This window comes from Candoia aspera, chromosome 1 (assembly GCF_035149785.1).
Source record: "Candoia aspera isolate rCanAsp1 chromosome 1, rCanAsp1.hap2, whole genome shotgun sequence".
Lineage (NCBI taxonomy): Eukaryota > Metazoa > Chordata > Lepidosauria > Squamata > Boidae > Candoia > Candoia aspera.
Window position 1 is genome coordinate 306808205 of NC_086153.1, and position 18853 is coordinate 306827057.

At 41.9% G+C, this 18853-nt stretch overlaps 1 protein-coding gene across 1 annotated transcript in view; it reads right to left on the minus strand.

The window, feature by feature from the left end:
• Nucleotides 1-1544: 1544 nt before the first annotated feature.
• PRIMA1 (proline rich membrane anchor 1) overlaps nucleotides 1545-18853 on the minus strand; it is a 66286-nt gene continuing 48977 nt past the window's right edge. The window contains exon 4 of the mRNA XM_063293717.1: nucleotides 1545-2861. Coding sequence (XP_063149787.1) covers nucleotides 2759-2861 — 103 coding nt within the window. The 3' untranslated portion in view covers nucleotides 1545-2758. The remainder of the gene's footprint in view (nucleotides 2862-18853) is intronic.

Here is an 18853-nt window from a genome sequence, read left to right on the forward strand (position 1 = left end):
TGTTTTGTTTTTAAATCTCTATCAACAATAAAAGGGAAACCCCAAAGGTATGGAAAAGCTCCATTGTAGTACCCATGTTTAAAAAGGATCCTCAAAAGACTCCTCTAACTATTCCCCAAGAGTTGGCTATCAATGGTAGGCAAACTTTCTGCTATGCATTTCTTAAACGAGCTAGAGTTAGAGACATGGCTGGCGGATCCTAAAATCTTGAGCACTGAGCAGACTGGGTTCAGAGAAGGCTACTCTGTACTGGATCACTGTATGGTCTTGCACCATCCCACTGAGAAATATTCCTGGGGATCAGTGTGTAGTTTTCATTGGCTTAAAGCAGCTTTCAGTTCTATTTCTAGGAGAGGGCTATGGGAAACACTGAGAAAATCCTCAGCTGCCAGAAGGTATATATTCTAAGTCCTTCTTGCAGATTATATATACTGTAGTCCTAATGGCACTTTAACTAATTTAATTCCTTCAACATGTGGAGATAGACAAGGATGTGCTTTGGCTCCAACCTTGTTCAATTTTTATATGAAAGACTTGGCAACCTCACTGGAATCTGTAGACTTTGCTGCCCTATGCTGGCTGTGCCACATGTGCCTCTTTTATTGTATGTTGATGACTCCGTTATGCTTTCCCAGAAGTGACTAGGCCTCCAGTGATTCATGACAGTCTTTTCACAATATTGCAGTAATAATAAATTAACTTTAAAATATTCTAAAACTAAGATACTAATATTTTCTTGTTCCAGGAAATCGTATTAAAAGATATTTGGATCACCAACATATTGAACAGGAATGATTAGGATTTCTTTCACCCAGACCTGTTTAAATGAACTTCCCTTATCCATCCTAGAGATGAGATTTATAAGGAACCAATCCTCTAGTGATACGTCCCTGCAACTCTAACTCTGGTTCCTCGGGAACATGCTTTTTTGTGCTGTGTCCTCTTTTGGGATATAAGGAACATGTATAACTACTACTTTTGAGATTCCCAGGAATAAATGATTTGTTTTATGTAACTTACTGCCTTGCAGATGTGAGCTCAGATATAACTAAAATAGTCGCAAAGGTATTTTCTATTGCTATTAAGACAAGAGGCCAGTTATTGTTGCTGCAACAGCACTGACTGTACTAAGTTAATTTTATTTAAGTATTATTTTGTTGACTGGCCAAAGGCTGTAATAACATTCAACTCATGTTCAATGTTCAATAGAACATTCATTCTTTGTTTTTTATATTTAACTGGGACACCATTATCCAGTGACTTTGACTAGGTGAGGGAGCACCAGAATCCAATGCACAGATGTGCCCCCACCCCTCACTTTTAAGAGTTCTTCACTTCTTATTTGAAAAACTGACCGGAAGTCAGAATGCACTGGAATTCTACTCTGAGACAATCCTAGCTACAGTCAGCCAGAATACCAGCTTCTTAGGACTCAGGACTAACACAGTGCCATGATTCTAGGCAACAGCACTGCTACAGCTTCTTTTAGACTACTTGACTACACAAAGACAGAATATCACTGAAGCAAGACAAGAAGCCAGATCGTGGCACAACTTTTTGTTTTGTTTTGCTGGTGCAGCTGTGACAAATAAAGGCATATGAGAGGAAAGACAGAAATCATATTTTAACTTCTTAATCAAGATATGGACAAATAACAGCATCAGATGTTCTTTTATAAATTAAAGTGACTGCGCCTAACAAGACACTGTGACAATAGAGAGTTGGATTATGCTTTTAAACTGTTTGTGGTTCCTTATCACAAAGTGATATGACACAGAGCAATTTTGGCACCGTTGGCAGCCCCTTGTTAAAAAGGGGACTGAACTATCACAGCTTTTTCCCTACAGCAGAAAATTCTTTATTCAGCGGTCACTTGGAGGAGCTACTCAAGGAACAGGAAAGTCTGTAAGGAGTTGTTTCCATTGTAGTTTGTGGTCCTCCAGATTCAAACATTTTCAGATCATTCTAGAGATCCTGTCTACAGATACGTGTGCAAAACTGTGCAAAATAATAACCGATGAACCCAAATATAGATTTTTTTTTAACACTGAGGCTCAAAATGCTTCTGGACTGTAGATTAACAGTACTGAAAACACTTTAAAAGTTTATTACGGATAATACTTTTCTTTTGATTAGTAAAGCTAATTGCTACAAGACATTCTGAGATGCTTTTTTGTTTGTAGTAGTGGCATCTACATCTCGTCATCAGATTGTATGGGAAGGGATACATTCTATGAGATCATGCAACTGGGCAGGGAGGGATGTTCCCTTTCAGTGAATGGATATTTTCCACTTCAACAACATAATCATGATAAAGGATGGGTCATATAATGACTGTAAAGAAACAGAAAAATGCAAAGATTGAATTTGCAACCCCATTAAGGTATTTTAGTGTTTTGAACAGATCACCTTCTTAATCATCAAAGGATCACTGATGCATTTTTAAAAAATAAACAGTCAATCAAAAATGAGGAAGGAAGAAGAGACACTGCAATGTTGCTTTCAATAGATCCAGCATGCAGTGAGTAGGCCTCTGTGAATCCTTGTTTCAGAGTAGCCCCAAGTATAATCCCACCTTTTGTGACACTCAGCAAGCCAAAGAGGAGTCACCTGCTTTTCTTCTCAGAATATCTGATGCGTGCACTATTTCTGAAATGAAGTCCTCGGCCATAAGTCTTCTCTTGATGCTGCATTTCACCCACCTTGCATATACCATGTGTGCTTTTAATGTTTACTATTCAAGAGGTGGTTTTGGAAATTACACCAATGCATTGTTAGCATCAACTGTCTTGTTGTTTTGACAGGATGTCATTGCATACTCAGCTTGACTTGTTCCATTCTCTTCTGTTCTCATAGGTTTCCTTTGTTGAAGCCCAATAAAAGTGGTATTTTAAAAAGAAAGGAGACAAAAACAAATTCATTAGCTATGTAAAATACTGAAAAACATTCTGTACAGATGATTAAATAAAACAATTTCTGAAACTGAAAATACTGTATCTCATTCCACCGTTGATTCTTTGTGCAATTCTATAAAACTTCAAATCTGGACTATTTATCTACAACATGAATTACTGAATAGCTGTGTATTACTATCGTTAACATTTTTCTGATGATAGAAAAGAGAAGGTCTGGGCATCCAGATGGCTTCCAGATGTTCAGTTCTCATCAATGCCAGCAGATCAGTCAATGGCAAACTATCTAGAGGGCAGCAGGTTGCCAGCTCCTGAACAAGGAAAATAGGAGGGAAAAACAGCATGACAATAAACCCTTGATTTAACAGACCTTGTTCTGGGTACTTTGGATGCAATGAAGACCTGTCTGAATACTGGATACATCTATGTACACATAAAATTTGCTACTTTACACATGCAAATGAATAAAATATGTGAAATACACATGCATAAAATCCAGTGTCATTTTATGCATGAGCAAAATCCCATTTACATTTAACAGATATTCTACTTTTACAGATGCCCATTACTCCCTATTAGTCTGTTAAATCTAGGTTTTTTTATTCCTTAAATTCTGGGTCAAGCCATCTTCTCTGCCATCTTTCCCCCTAACTATTGTATTCAGAAGTATCTAGACATGAAGGCTAAACCATACACAATTACTTTTTTCTAGTGGCTTAAGTATATACAAATGAAGAATAGTGTTGTTTCTGCCTTTGGGCAGAATAAATCAAGAGACAGATGGGGGGAAGATACTGGTAGACCCTTGATTTTCCTCTCTGCTGGCAGACCCAGCTGTTGGTATGTGCACTCCTTAAAATAGCTTCTTGCTATAAGGTGTGGTGAGAGACATAGTTGCATTATCACTGCTAAATTGCCAATTTGTAATGATTGCCTAGCCTAAAACACCATCAGACTCATGAACAGGTTCATAAAGATATCTGATTTATTAAAGAATAGTATGCAGGATCACAAAGAAAGCTGAGAATGGGAAAAGTGCACCAAACGCAAACTAAAAACCCTCAGTGCAAATGAGATCCCTTCCCCCGTAGAATCTTCCCAAGTTCACAATCCCAGGTGCTCCTAACGGCTTCTGCTGGTCCATGGGGAAAAGTCCTTGAGCAGAGCACATAACCCAAACACATTCCATTGAAATGAACATAGATACAGAGCTTGGCACAAGGTTCACAGCAGCTCCCACCCAACAGAAACGCGCGTCAGCACCATGGCATGTGAAGCATTACGGATGTACATTGCACATTGAAACAGTGAACATGACATACTGCCCCCCAAAAGAAAGAAAGCATTAAGCAGAAGGTTTCAATGGGTAAGCCAAATGGAAACAGTTAACTAAATCAGGAGCATTAACGTGGCGAGCAGGCACCCATTCAGGATGAGGAAAGTGTTTCCAGTGGATCAGGTACTGGAGGGTGCCCCGAAGCTTGCAAGAATCAACGACCTCCTTGACTTCAAAGTGCTGTTGCCCGTCAATCATGATCAGAGCAGGAGGAGGTGGTTGGGGATGCCAACGGGAAGAGTGGTGGACAGGCTTGAGCAGGCTGTAATGGAAAACAGGGTGCAAGCATTTCAAATTGTGAGGCAGGTCCAACTTAACAGTAACTGGGTTGATAAGACCAACAATAGGGAAAGGACCAATGAACTTGGGAGCAAGCTTTTTCGAGGGTTGTGGGGACTTGATGAATTTGGTAGAAAGATAAACCTGATCCCCAATTTTGAAATCGTGTTGCAAAGAACGACGTTTATCGGCTTGGAACTTGTAAGCAGCCTGGGCATCAGGCAAAGCCTGTTGAATCACTGGCCAGGAATCAGCCAGCTTAACAGCCCAGTCAGAGGCAGAACAGGACTGGGGAGGGGTTTGTGGCAGCTCAGGGATGGGAACAAAGTCGTGACCAGAAACCACACGAAAAGGGGTCTGCCTGGTGCTCGGATGGACAGCATTGTTGTAAGCCACCTCAGCAAAGGGCAACAAGTCCACCCAATTGTCCTGATGGTAATTTATGTATGGTCTAAGGAATTGTTCGAGGGCAGAGTTCAAAACCTCTGTAGATCCGTCAGTCTCAGGATGCGATGATGTGGACAACGCCTGTTTGGTGCCAATCAATTTTAAAAATGATTTCCAAAACTGGGAAGTAAACTGTGTCCCGCGGTCGCTGACCAAGCGGGAGGGGCTACCGTGAAGACAGTAGGTGTGGATGAGAAATAGGTGGGCCAATTGTGGGGCCGACAGGATGGATGCATATGGAATGAAATGGGCTTGTTTGGAGAAAAAATCTTTTACAACCCAAATGACAGTTTTCTTCTGACTGGGGGGTAAGTCCACAATAAAGTCCATAGAAATCTTGTCCCAGGGACGGGATGGGCTGGCCACTGGCTGCAGAAGCCCCTGTGGTTTACCCCCTTTTCGCTTTGACATGGCACAAACAGGACAGGAAGCAACATAGTCCTTTACATCACGCCTTAAGGTTGGCCACCAAAATTGACGGCGAACCAAATGCAATGTTTTGACAAAACCAAAGTGTTGAGCAAGTTTATCACCATGGGAACACTGCAAAACATCAGCCCTTAAAGTTTCAGGCACATAAAGGGGGTGTTCCACCCATGCTAGACCGTCTTCAAAAGAATCATTGTCTCTATTAGCCAGCAACCAAGTGTCAGATTTCAGTGCCTGGAGAAAGTCCTTCTGTAACTGACAAGGAACTTGCATTTTTCGCCTCCCAGACGGGGCTGGGGGCGGGGTTGCCTGTGCATGGGTCTGGCTCTGGGTGACGGCAACCAAGCCCAGTTGTGGTTCAATAAGAACAGTCCCCACTATATCTGCCATGTGGTCAGAGTCCTGAGGTAAACGTGACAAAGCATCGGCCAGAAAGTTTTTCTTTCCCGGAATAAATTTTAACTGGAAGTTAAAGTGACTGAAAAATTGAGCCCAGCAAATTTGTTTAGGACTGAGACGCCAGGGGGTGCGGAGGGCTTCCAAATTCCTGTGATCAGTCCAAACCTCGAAAGGGCATTTAGCACCTTCCAGGAGGTGACACCAGGCTTCCAAAGCGGCTTTTACAGCAAAAGCCTCTTTTTTCCAAACATGCCACCGGCGTTCAGTTTCAGAAAATTTTCTAGACAAATAAGCGTAGGGTTTTAAGTGATTGTCAGAATCCCTCTGTAACAATATAGCCCCAATTGAGGAGTCAGAAGCATCAACTTGGACCACAAAGGGGCGTTCAGGATCGGGGTGCTGTAAAATAGGCTCAGCAGTGAAGAGGGCTTTTAACTTCTCGAATGCTGCCTGGCATTCAGGTGTCCAATTCAGCACCACCCCAGGGTTTTTCACCTTGCGTGTCTCTCCCAAACCCTTGGTACGTAGCAAGTCAGTAAGGGGCAAAGCAATCTCAGCAAATCCCTGGATAAACTGTCGATAATAATTACTGAACCCTAGGAAACTTTGTAGTTGCCTCTGGGTGCGGGGACGTTCCCAACTTAAAATCACCTGAATTTTTTCAGGGTCCATCTCAATGCCTTTGTCAGATACCCTATAGCCTAGATAGTCAAGTTGGGTTTTGTGAAATTCACATTTGGAAAGCTTGGCATAAAGCTTGGCGTTTCTAAGCTTACTTAACACCTGTTTGAGAAGGCGTTCGTGTTCCTCCTCGGATTCAGTGTAAATGAGCACATCGTCCAAATAAACCAGGACCCCTTTAAACAAATGATCATGTAATACTTCGTTAATCAGTTGCATGAATACTCCACATGCCTCTGCTAACCCAAAAGGGAGGACTTTGTACTGAAATGAACCCAATGGACAATTAAAAGCAGTTTTCCATTCTTCTCCAGCTCATATGCGGATGCGAAAATAGGCTTCACGAAGGTCGAGCTTGGAGAAAATCTTGCCCTTTGACAAATGGGCTAACGTGTCTTACATTAGTGGTAGAGGATATTTGTTGCAGATCAAGATGGAATTTAACCCCCGATAGTCCGTACAGAGTCGAAGCGTGCCATCTTTCTTTTCCCGGAAGAGCACGGGTGCCCCAACTGGGGAATTTGCAGGTTCAATAAACCCCCTTGACAGATTTTTGTTGATAAAGTCCCGTAATGCCCCAAGCTCCTTCTGAGTCATTGGATGAATTTTTGGCTTGGGCAATTGAGCGTTAGGAACCAACTCTATGGCACAATCAGTTTTCCGATGAGGGGGTAGCTGATCTGCTTCCATTTCTCCAAAAACATCTGCAAAATCTTGGTATCAATCGGGCAAGCCCTCTAAATGTGCCAAACTAGGGCGCAGCATGGCAACTGCAGCCCTTCCAACCCCCACTCTTGAAGCCCTCTCTGCGGCAGGGGCTTGGTAAAACCCATCCTTAAAAGTCAGAGTTCTGTGTTCCCAATTTATATGGGGGCTTCAGTAAGTCAACCAGGGAATTCCCAGAATCATTAAGGGGTTGCCAACAGGTGCTACTATAAATTTTAAAGTCTCACGGTGGCTGCCCATTTGCATTGTGACAGTTCCAGTGAAATGGGTTGCCGCCGCCCCCCCCCTCCCGCCGTTGAACCATCCAACTGTGTGAAGATCAAAGGCTGCTGGAGGGGAAAGCTAGGCAGGTCCAAAGCAGCAACCAGATCAGGGTGAATCAGACACCTGGAACACCCAGAGTCAACTAAAGCCCAGACCTCTGTAGTCTTTGTTCGGGAGCCCAATTTCACTTTTACTGCTAGAGTGGGACAGTCAGCACTCACCATAGCATCTTCGCGCCCATCATCCTCCACCTGCCCGCAGGCGCTTTTCATGGCAGGTGGCTGGCATTTCCCGCTGGTTCCTTAGAGTTGTCTTCAGCCTCTCCCGAGAAGTAGGGTACTTCTTCAGCGTTGGCCGTCCCCTTGGCTGCCGTCATCCGCCGTGATGAGGGCGGTGATTTGGCCGGCAGTTTGCCCGCTTGGTCTCCAGCCTTGGCTTTTGGGCAATCAACTGCTTGGTGCCCTTCCTTTTTGCATCAGAGACACTGACTCTTCGCATAGCGCTGATCTCTCTCCTCTTCCCAGGCTCTATAGCCTGGCCGGGTAGCAGTTGCGGCACTTCAGGGTCCCCTCATGGTGGCTGGTTGCTTTTCAGGTCATTTGGTTTGCGTGTAGGTATGCTGGGCATGCTCAGCCTTGCTGGCCAGACAGATCCATTTGTACAATGTCTCTGGGTCATCTCTACACAACGCCCACCGCAGGATGTCCCTGTTGAGTCCCTCTTTAAATCGTTCTATTAAGGTTGACTGAGACCAGTCGGTAATTTTCCCAGCTAAAGCCTTAAACTCCAGGGCATAATCAGCTACAGACAGTTGGCCCTGGATAAGATCCTTCAGTGCCTTTTTAGCCCTTGCTTTGGCTAGAGGATCCTCAAAATGCAGCTTTAACGCCCACATAAATTCCTCGAAATCCTCAAGCTCAGGGGAGCTAGCCTCACTTAATTGAACATACCAGTCAGCCGCTCGTCCCTTCAGCTTGGTGGCAATGGCAGTTATTTTAGCCTCTTCGGAAGGGAAGCAGGGTCCAAACTGTTTCATATAACTTTTAGCATTAGTGAGGGAGAAAGACAACTTAGTTGGATCCCCGTCAAACTTGACAGAAAAGTCTTTCACCTCTGCTCCTGTTGGAGCTGAATTAGCAGCTGCTTGAGTGGTTAGGCCCCAGGTTACAGTAGTTCTCCTGTCTCGAGGTGGGGACACTGATGGACGAGCTCTGCGGGGTGGAGATTCATCCCGGCTCTGTCTCTGGCCCCGCTCCACCGGTGGTCCGGGTGAGGGGATGGAGGATGATTGCGTGGAGCTGGAATCTCCTTCGTGCCTCGGCTGCCCTCCCCCCCCCCCCCCGACAGAGACAGGGCTTTTAGCATGCACTCCATCAATTCTAATTTGGCCTCTACCACTCTTAGCCTTTCAGGGGTTTGAGATTCCTTCCTCCCTTGTGCGTTAGGCTGTCTCCCTTCTGATACTGTGGTAGATTCTACATTTGGGGCCAGCAGGAACTGATACTTCCAGGACGCCTGGGATGTCCCTGGCTGGGGTTCTCCCATTTCATCCCAGGTGATCAACTCTGCAGGCGATTCGCTGGGTGCCGGTTGCTCTGGTGCTCTCCCATCTTTGGATTCCTCTCCCTCAGGGCTGGAACTCGAATGCTGCTGTGAACCTGAAGGTTCTGGGGTGAGGCTCAGTTCTTCGCTCCTGACCGGGCATCAAGCTAGTCGGCTCCTCGAGTCTCCCAGTCGTGGGTTTGGATTTGGCCATCGTTAACTGTTTTCCCTCACAAGAAACTAATCTTGGCAGGAGCTAACGGTACAACTTTGGTGATTCTCAGCTTTATGTAAGGATTGCCTATCCTAAAACACCATCAGACTCATGAACAGGTTCATAAAGATATCTGATTTATTAAAGAATAGTATGCAGGATCACAAAGAAAGCTGAGAATGGGAAAAGCGCGTCAAATGCAAACTAAAAAACCCTTGGTACAAACGAGATCCCTCCCCCCGTAGAATCTTCCCAGGCTCATAATCCCAGGTGCTCCTAATGGCTTCTGCTGGTCCACGGGAAAAGTCCTTGAGCAGAGCACATAACCCAAACACATTCCATTGAAATGAACGTAGATACAGAGCTTGGCACAAGGTTTCACAGCAGCTCCCTCCCAACAGAAACGCGCGTCAGCACCATGGCATGTGAAATGTTACGATGTACATTGCACATTGAATCAGTGAACATGACACAATTTAAACATGGCTTGTCTTTACACATAGGGGCATGGTGGCTCAGCGGTTAAGATGCCATGCTTGTCTACCAGAAGGTTGCAAGTTCAGCAGTTCGAGACCCAAGTGCCACATGACAGAGTGAGCCCCTGCACTCACCCCAGCTCTTGCCAATCTAGCAATTCGAAAGGATGCAAATGCGAGTAGATAAATAGGTACTGCTTCAGCAGGAAGGCTAACAGCGTTCCGTGACTGTCATGCTGGCCACATGACCGTGGAAGTGTCTTCGGACAACACTGGCTCTTCGGCCATGAAACGGAGATGAGCACCACCCCCTAGTGTCGGACACAATTAAACGGGAACCTTTACCTTTACCTTTTTGACTTTACACATACACTTTGTTTGCAATCTTAACCTCTCTATTTCTTATGAGATGCATAAAATTTAGAGTTGTGCAAAGATCAATACTAACCAATTAATTATGTTCAAGTTTGCTTTATAAGCCATAGGTTTCAGAGCCCACTTCAAACTTTGATTTTTAACTGTAGGTACAAGACTGAAAATGGAGTGGAGAATCCATAGACATTACAGTACATATGATGTTTCAGTAAGAACAGAATGAAGGATTTATGGTGACTGATTGGATGATGATAATCAATCAATCAAACCTTTATTATGGCCTTTGGGCCAGAAAGCACAACAATAAAATACATAGACCTGCAATTATTATAAAACTTTTTAAAACAATAAAATAACATAAAATGCATTTTTATAGTAACTGTAGTACAAATAGCAGTGGCAATCACCAAAATTTGTGCTGAACTTCAACTGTAGGTAGGTTGGATACAACAAATGATAGCATAAAATCAGGCAACCTGGAAAGTTATGTCAGGGTCCTGGTCAGATAGAAGCAGTGACAGATAGACATTGTGCTCTCTACCAGGGTAGTTCTTTAACATGGGATAAATATATATCTTCCTTGATTCCCTATAGAGAGAGCAACAAAGGATCATATGGCTTAGGGATTCCACAGAGCCATCTCCACATGGACATAAGCACTGCTGAAAAGGGATGTTTTTATACTGCCCCCACAGAACTGCAGAGAATAGTGCATCCAACCTGGCCAAGGTGAAAGCCCAATGAAAATTCAGAATTAGAATTGAAGAGATGATGGCACATAGCCATTTGAAAAGAATCCATAAACTATAGGGTTTGATACTAGCCTTAAACTGGTTTGAAAATCAATATCCCAGATACATTGTTTAAGATGACTCCTGGCATGATGATAATCAAATTCAGCTACAATATATTCAGCTTCACAAAATATTTTTGTTTCCTGGCAAATAAGAACTATGGTCTATTAATGTTAATTGTGGCTTCAATACTGGCAGAGGTAAATTATAAAACGAAGATAGCTTATAAGAATTATCAGTGATTAAGTATCTTGATTAGGGTACATTTCTGCTTAATCAGACTTACTTAATTATACATTAATTAATTTTAATTAAAAGTATAAATCAGACATATTCTTTTTTCTTCAGCATCATGCACTGTTTAAAATAGTCAAATATCTGTGTATTTGAAAAGTATGCATGTTTTAAAAACAATGTTTCTAATTTTTGACCATTCTGTTTTAGAGCTTGCTTAAAATATAATTTATACAAATGTTATATATTTAGGGAAACAAAACAAGGTAGACACATTGATCAGAAAAAAAAATCAAAAATCCTTATTACTGTCCTATTGCAATTTTTTTTATAATCTCCAATAACTTGTTAATTTTGAAATATATATATACAAAATTAATTATATTGCTATTCTTTTAAAAAAAAATTCTTGGTCTTCTTCCTTGCCAATTCTGTTCTATTTTCCCCATTCCAGTGCATCTTTTTTTAAGTTGGCATTTGTTTTGCAATTAGTTCTGGTGTATGTTAAGTGCTCTTTAAATTCATAATATTCACTCCATGCAAATCCACTCCAAATTCATGCCAGAGCAGAAATAGCTCATTAAAATGTCTACTATGAAGTTTTCTACATGCAGCTATTTTGCTAATTAGCAAATCACTGATTGAACTCTTTGTATAAATTGCTTTAAAATGAAAGGAGCATTTTCACACTACACAAATGAAATTTTATGGTGCTGAGCAAAGGAATGAAATAGGACTTCAAATCTACAACCTCTCCATCTTTCACATGCATTCATTTTTCTGCATCCTAAAGCCAAGAGAATATCATTAAGAAAATGTTCAATTAAATACATCCTATTCCTATCAATCGGTCCCATTCAGGCAGCAAAGCAATTACTAGAGAGACAGACTCGCAGTATAACCACTGAAAGATATTGGAACTACTTCCATGGAAAGCAATACAGTAGAACAGGACTTAACAGAATCTAATTATTTCTGAATAATGCCGATTTTCTTTCATTCCTTGTTTTTTATGCACTGTCTTACATAAATCTAACAATTTATTTAGTACTGCCTGACACTGAGGATCTGGGACCATATGACTGGGATAACTTAGTCATTTAAACCTGATGGTAGAAGAGAAGCACTAGGCAATATTGGATGGGAAAAGGCAGAGATGTGTGTTTTCCTCATGCCGAAAACCTGAAACACTCAGGTCCTGTTTTAGACATTTATAAAGAATAGTCCAAACCTGGAAATACACAGTAACATTATGCAACTCTTTTCCGGCCAAGGGCAATGCCTAGCCTTTGAATGGTATGCCAGGGATGGGGGACGCATTCCAAAGAGCAAAACCTTAACATGATTTAAGTTTAAATTAAATTAAAAATAAATGAAATCAATTAAACACAAAGAGATGGTTGTGTCCCATGTATTTAATACTTTCTCACTTTTGTCACATTAATCGTTGTGACTATAATTGGATTATAGTCACCTGTTCTCTTCCTCTGCAACCCCATGCTAATTACATATCCTTTCAGACCCTTCATTAATCACCCGTATTTTCTACTGAGACCTAATATAAGTCTCCCCAAACCCTCTAATTACTTAAAGACTCATTTGCTTTTACCTTGGTTTTTGATGCTCTAAACTGATAGAATCACAGAGTGTAACATCTGGAAGGGACTTGCCTGACCTTGTACCAAATGAAGGAATCCATTACTACAGCATCCTTGACAGCCTAAACACTTCTGAAGCAGGAAAATCCACCACCTCCTGAGGCAGCCCTTTACCTGTTGAACAGCTCTTGCCAATAGGATTTTTTTTCCCCTGATGCCTAACTGAAATCTACTTTCTGGTTATTTATTTATTTGTTTGGATTATATGCTGTTGCATTTCCAAAGACTCTAAGCAGCTACAAATAACATAAAATTAAAACATAAAAAATTAAGCAGCAGAATCTTCATGCATCTCCAAATGCCTCGGTAGAACCTTATTTTCATAGCTCTTTGAAAAAATAGTAGCGGGTTGGATGTCCAGAAATGGGCCTGCATGGAAATTATGGTTCAGAAGGGGGGGTCCATCACTGAGAAGCTTAAGCATGGGTCCCTTACCTCAGATTTGGAACCCACAGCAAGCCCTCTCTACTAGATCTTACCAGATAGGCCAACTCAACTTAAAGAAGGCAGTCTCAGAATTATGCAGGCCCTGAGCCATGTAGGGTTTTAAAGGTGACAATCAGCAATTTAACTTCCACCTCAGAGATCAAACAGGACCAGGAGAGTTGCACTCCTCTGCTCCAGTCTCACCAGAGGTCATCAACAAGATTGAATTACACAGGTTCAGTCTCATGTGCAGGCTTGAATCCTGACCAGAAAAGATCAAGATAATCTATTTCATTCATGATTCTCTGCAGCTGTCCCTATAAAAGGAAGGGTGGATACTACTCAATAATATCAACAGGTAGTCATGTCCTGTTCAGACTATGAGGCAGCAGGCAGATTTAATATCCAAAAATACTCTTTATTAAATAACTATTTACAATAAATAAGTCCTTAGAATCAAGAAGTAGACTGGCTTCGATCAGGACCAACTGGGTAGCAACAAGGAAACCAGCAAGTTTGCAGGGAGAGACAGTAGTAAAACAGCGGAGCAGGATTCACTGACGGAGGCTGGAAGGCTGGGAGAAGCTAGGGTGCATGGCACTACTGGAACTGGAATCGAATGACCACGATCTGGAACACCACTTGAACTAGGCTGGCACCGGAATGCTGGGCGAGGCTGACGGAGCCTTCTGGACAAGTCTTGGTTCCAACGACAGGACTGGACTGGACTCGGTGCCTCAGGCTGGATGGATGCTCGAAACTGGGACTCAGAACAAGGCTGAGAATTTGAAGCAAGACTAGACTCAACTGGAGGCACTGGGCTGGGCTAGATACTTTGGACTAGAGACTCAAAGCAAGGCTGAGGCACACAACAAGACTGGACTGGAAGTTCTGGACTAGGCAATGGACTGGGGACATGACAGGACTGGACCACAGGTTCTAGACAAGGTTGCAAACCTGGTTCACAACAGGCTAGATGTGAAACTCCGGAACAATGTCGTGCAACCGGGGTGCGGCAAACTGGGCTGAAGTTCCAAGGCAAGCCTGGAAATCAAAGGCACAACAAAGCTTTACTGGAAACCTTGGACAAGGCTGGGAGCTAGAAGCATGGCAAGGCTGAACTGGAGACTCGAGGCACAGCTGAGAACTTGAGACATGATGAGACTGGACTGGAGACTCTGGACACAGCTGGAAACTTGAAGCAAGGCTGGAAGCGTGCCTGGAATGAGCACAAGGACGCAGAGGTCCGAAGCTGGACGCGAGACTAGGATTGCTGGGTCCAGTGAGGAGAAGATCCTCGGTGGCAGCGAATGCAGGATCCAAGTTCTCTCCATTAGGAAACACTGGTACTGATTCCTCTCTGGTTACAGACGCTGTTTCTGATGCGGGTAAGGATTCTTCTTCTGGAACTGCAAGCTCGAAGGATCGGTTGTCTCTGGCAGCTTGCTCTTTGCACGTCTGCCTTTTATGCTGATCTTTTGCGCGCCTATTCCCTTCTGCAGCCAATCGGGCTGCCTCCTCCTTCGCATGCTTTTCTGTCCATCGTTGGCTTGTGCTGATTGGAGGATTCAAATCCTCCTCCAAAGACTGGCCAATCAGCATCTGTGACTCTTCCCACACTGCTGACTCATCTCTGGGTTTCGCTTTCCTAGTTTCAGCCCGGTAAGTTTCTATTTCGCCCTCTGACTCAGAAAGAGTTTAGTTTTCTGAGTCAGAGGCTGGCTGGAATCTCACAAGTCCACCTTCAGCAAATACAATTGGGACTGGCAACTCAATTAAGCAAAAGAGTTACTAGGTTAAACTGTGACAGTGCTTATGATCTTAATTCAGCTTTCCTTTGCTTTACAGACCTGCAAAGGTCATAAATGCAAGGATTAGTCATAAAGTTACTTTTTCATCACCGCCATAACTGTGAACAGTTGCTAAACAAGGCAGTCACCAAATGCAGACTACTTGTTGTACAACTGAGTGATGGCTTCCTGAAGAGGGAGGAAGCAACACCTCATTCAAGTATGCATTTCCCATTGCCTAAACCCAGCCTTCCCTTACTTCCATGACAACTTTCACCAGCCAGGTAGGATAAATGGCCAAGCTAACAGCACAGAGAACTTCCTCAGTACCCAGAGGCCCACAACTAGCCCACTATTTTGCAAGACAAGGCCTCCATCATTTCAGCTGGACCTGCTCCAGTTGGCATCAAACCCTGAGCACATGTGAGTGATTTTATCCTCTAGATGCTCTCTGAATTCATTGCAATGGCCCAGCAAATTCATCTTCTGACCTGGCTTTCCATAACAGGGACCAAATCACTTTAAATAATGCTCTGGGGGCAACTATATGCAGAAGCAGTAAGAAGAGAGAAATAGCACCCTTCACCATTCTTACCACCACTTGAACTTGAGCTCTTACCCATGTTTGGTCATACAAACTTTTCTTTTTATGCCAGTTTCACTCCAAACATTTCTTAAGCCATTTTATCCCCTAGAGATCCTGAGGAAATCACTTAGATCAATGGTGAAAATTAGGCTGCTCAGAAGCAATCCTGTGAAGTGCTGCAGGAAACTCTTATTCTAGAAATCAGTGAGGTACTAAGCAGAACTCCCTACCAGGCTTCAGGAAACTCCCCATGTGGTCTGTGGAAATGGAGATGATTTATTAGGTACCTGGAGTAGCCTTTCCTCCCTGCAGAGGTTTGTAGTGCTAGTAACCTCTGCTAGCTATTGTAACCAGAGCGATGTGATTGTTCCAAATGACAGATAGAAATGCGCCCCTCCCTCCGATCATATCTCAGCTGCTCCAAGACAAAAGTCAAATCTAACATGTGGCTGCCTACGTGGGTCAGGCCCATGATCTCCTAAAGTAAGTCCAAGATTGTCCTGATAGCCATGAACTCATGAACTGCACCCCTTTCCATGTATATGAGAGATTAGCTTTACAAGAAGATAAATGAATAACAAAAGTCTTCTGATCTCTCTCTGAAGTTTTACAGGTGATAATAAGTTATTCAAGGAGTGTGTATTCCAAGTAGAGTGAAGAAAGGAGCGAATTTTAAATAATTTTAAAATGTCAGCAAAACTCTCTTGATCTTTCCAGACAATAATAAAATGTTCAAAGACTACCAAATAATACAAATTGAATTAATTAAAAGAGTATCACTGCATCTCCTATTTACTCTGAACAGTCCACCATAGGTCACAAACACAGGTAGTCCTCATTTAGTGACCACAATTGGGACTGGCAGCTCAGTCGTCAAGCAAAGTGGTCGCTAAGTGAAACTGCAACTGTGCTTATATTCTTACTTCAGCTTTCCTTTGCTTTACAGAGCTGCAAAGGTTGTAAATGAGAGGATTGGTCATAAAAGTTACTTTTTCATCATTGCTTTAACTGCAAACAGTCACTAAACAAGGCAGTTGCTAAACAAGGACTACCTGTATACATTTCTGTGGCTAAAGTCTTTTTTCAGTAAGACTTCCTCTTCCTGTTTTTAATCACATTTGCAGAGAAATACGTATTTCAGAGATTTCCAGTATTTTCCCCTAAGTATTATGGAATTGCTCTTAGTTTTCATTCATTTGCCAAACATCTTTATCAACACTTCAGATTGGCTTTGGACACACACAGAGAGCTAATGCAGCTGACAATATACTGGCATCATGCTATCATATTGATTAATCACAATTAGCTTCTTAGCAGCTCTACTTTGGGTTAACTAAAGTTTATGGACTCTTTTCCAAGGTTACCCCATATACAACACATTAAAGTGAGATAATGAAGAGGCCACCAGACCATATATAACTGACCCTTGGCAATTCCTGGTCAGATACAGCTGCAGCTAGTATGCCAGCCTATGTTAGTAAAAGGCACTTCTAACCTCTGAGGCCACAGAAGCCTGCAGTGCCAATGATTTATCTACGAACACCTCAAATAGAGTAACAAGTAATTCACGGAGAGTACAACCCTCTGCAGGATGGGCTGTGCATCAGTCAACCAGGCAGATGAACCACTCACCAACAGCACTTCTGGTTTATTGTCCTGACAGTTCTGAACTGAATTAGTCCAAGAAGTTTTGCTGTCTGCCAATAAGATATTTCTTTATAAGATGAAAATCTGAACAACTTTAATGGGACCCATGGTATTTATTTATTTATGTAATTTGTCCCCGCCCATCTCCTCCCATTGGGGAACTCTGGGCAGTTTACAATAAAATATTACATTGCCAAGTGGTTAGATTGGTCCTAGCATCTGGGGAAAATGTTAAGACACATGCTGGAAGTCCTCGATTCAATTTACAGCATCTTCGAGTATAGCATTCTGTCTTAAATCCTGGATAGTTGGTATCACAGGATAAACAATACTAAGGTAGATGGGCCAGTGATAGAATGACTTGTAAGGCAGCTGCCTATACTCATTGGAAGTAATGGACTGTTCATTTGATTTCTATAAGGTACCTCCACAGAAGTCAGGAATTTTTGGTTTAAGTGAGTTTAATGTATGAAATCTATTATTTGTTTATTTGTATAACATACTAATATCTCCCTTTTTAAAAAAAATAGTTTTATATTACTGTTTTCTTTATCAGGCATTATATTGCTCTAAACATAACATAACAACATAACGTAACATAAGATAAGATAAGATAAGATAACATAACACAACATAATATAATATAATATAATATAATAATATATAAACTATTTTCTGGAGATAAAACCTGCTATTGGTAATTTCTGTGCCAAAAGATACTTGAAGATATTCTGTAGCCTGTAGAATTCTGTAGAAGTATTAGAGTAATGAAGATATGCCAACTTCCTCAGTCGTGCCAACAATGCCTGTCTTCTTCTTCTGACTCAACAACCACGTGCTTTGTCAACAAATTCTTCAATCAACCATTAGGGAGTACTTACTCATTTGACTACAAATTCTGAAGGATGACAAAGACATTTTCCCAAGTAAAATTGGCTGCAGATAAGTGATTCTTGATAAATGTGATCTGGGTTCTTATTATATTTTTCATTTACTGAAATGAAATTCCTCTCCAGTCAGATCTACTAGACACATGCAGGACTGCAGAAGATAAATACTCAAGTTATGCTCAGCTCCACAGAATACACAGAGATGTCCATGTAATTTCCTTGGCAATAATGCGAAAGTAGTTACTTTTGTTTGATTTTCTAGTCTCTTCTACAACCTTAGAATTCCCTGGTAATCTTCTATCCAAGTTCTTACCAGTCTGACCCTGCTTAGCTACATGCTTCCACCTGAGCTGGGCTGCAGGATTAAGTGACAATAAGTTCTGGGAAGGATAACTATCTCATCCTTAACATAATTTAAGTTTAAATTAAATTAAAAATAAATGAAATCAATTAAACACAAAGAGATGGTTGTGTCCCATGCTATCTTTGCTATCTTTTTTGTATCTCTGGACAGCTGCCATCCTTTAAGGTTACAAAGCAAGGGTAAGGAATTAGTCTTTTTAAAGTATCTTATCACAATAAAATTCTTAGCAACCACTTTTTTTTAAAATGGAGAATTATATTTCATGTAATGTAATGAGAATTACCATCCTCTGACACCATGATATTTTAATTACAGTTGTTAACTTTTTCCTTATATCTCTTTATCACAGTGAAATATTGAATCCATGCAGCATCCATGCATACT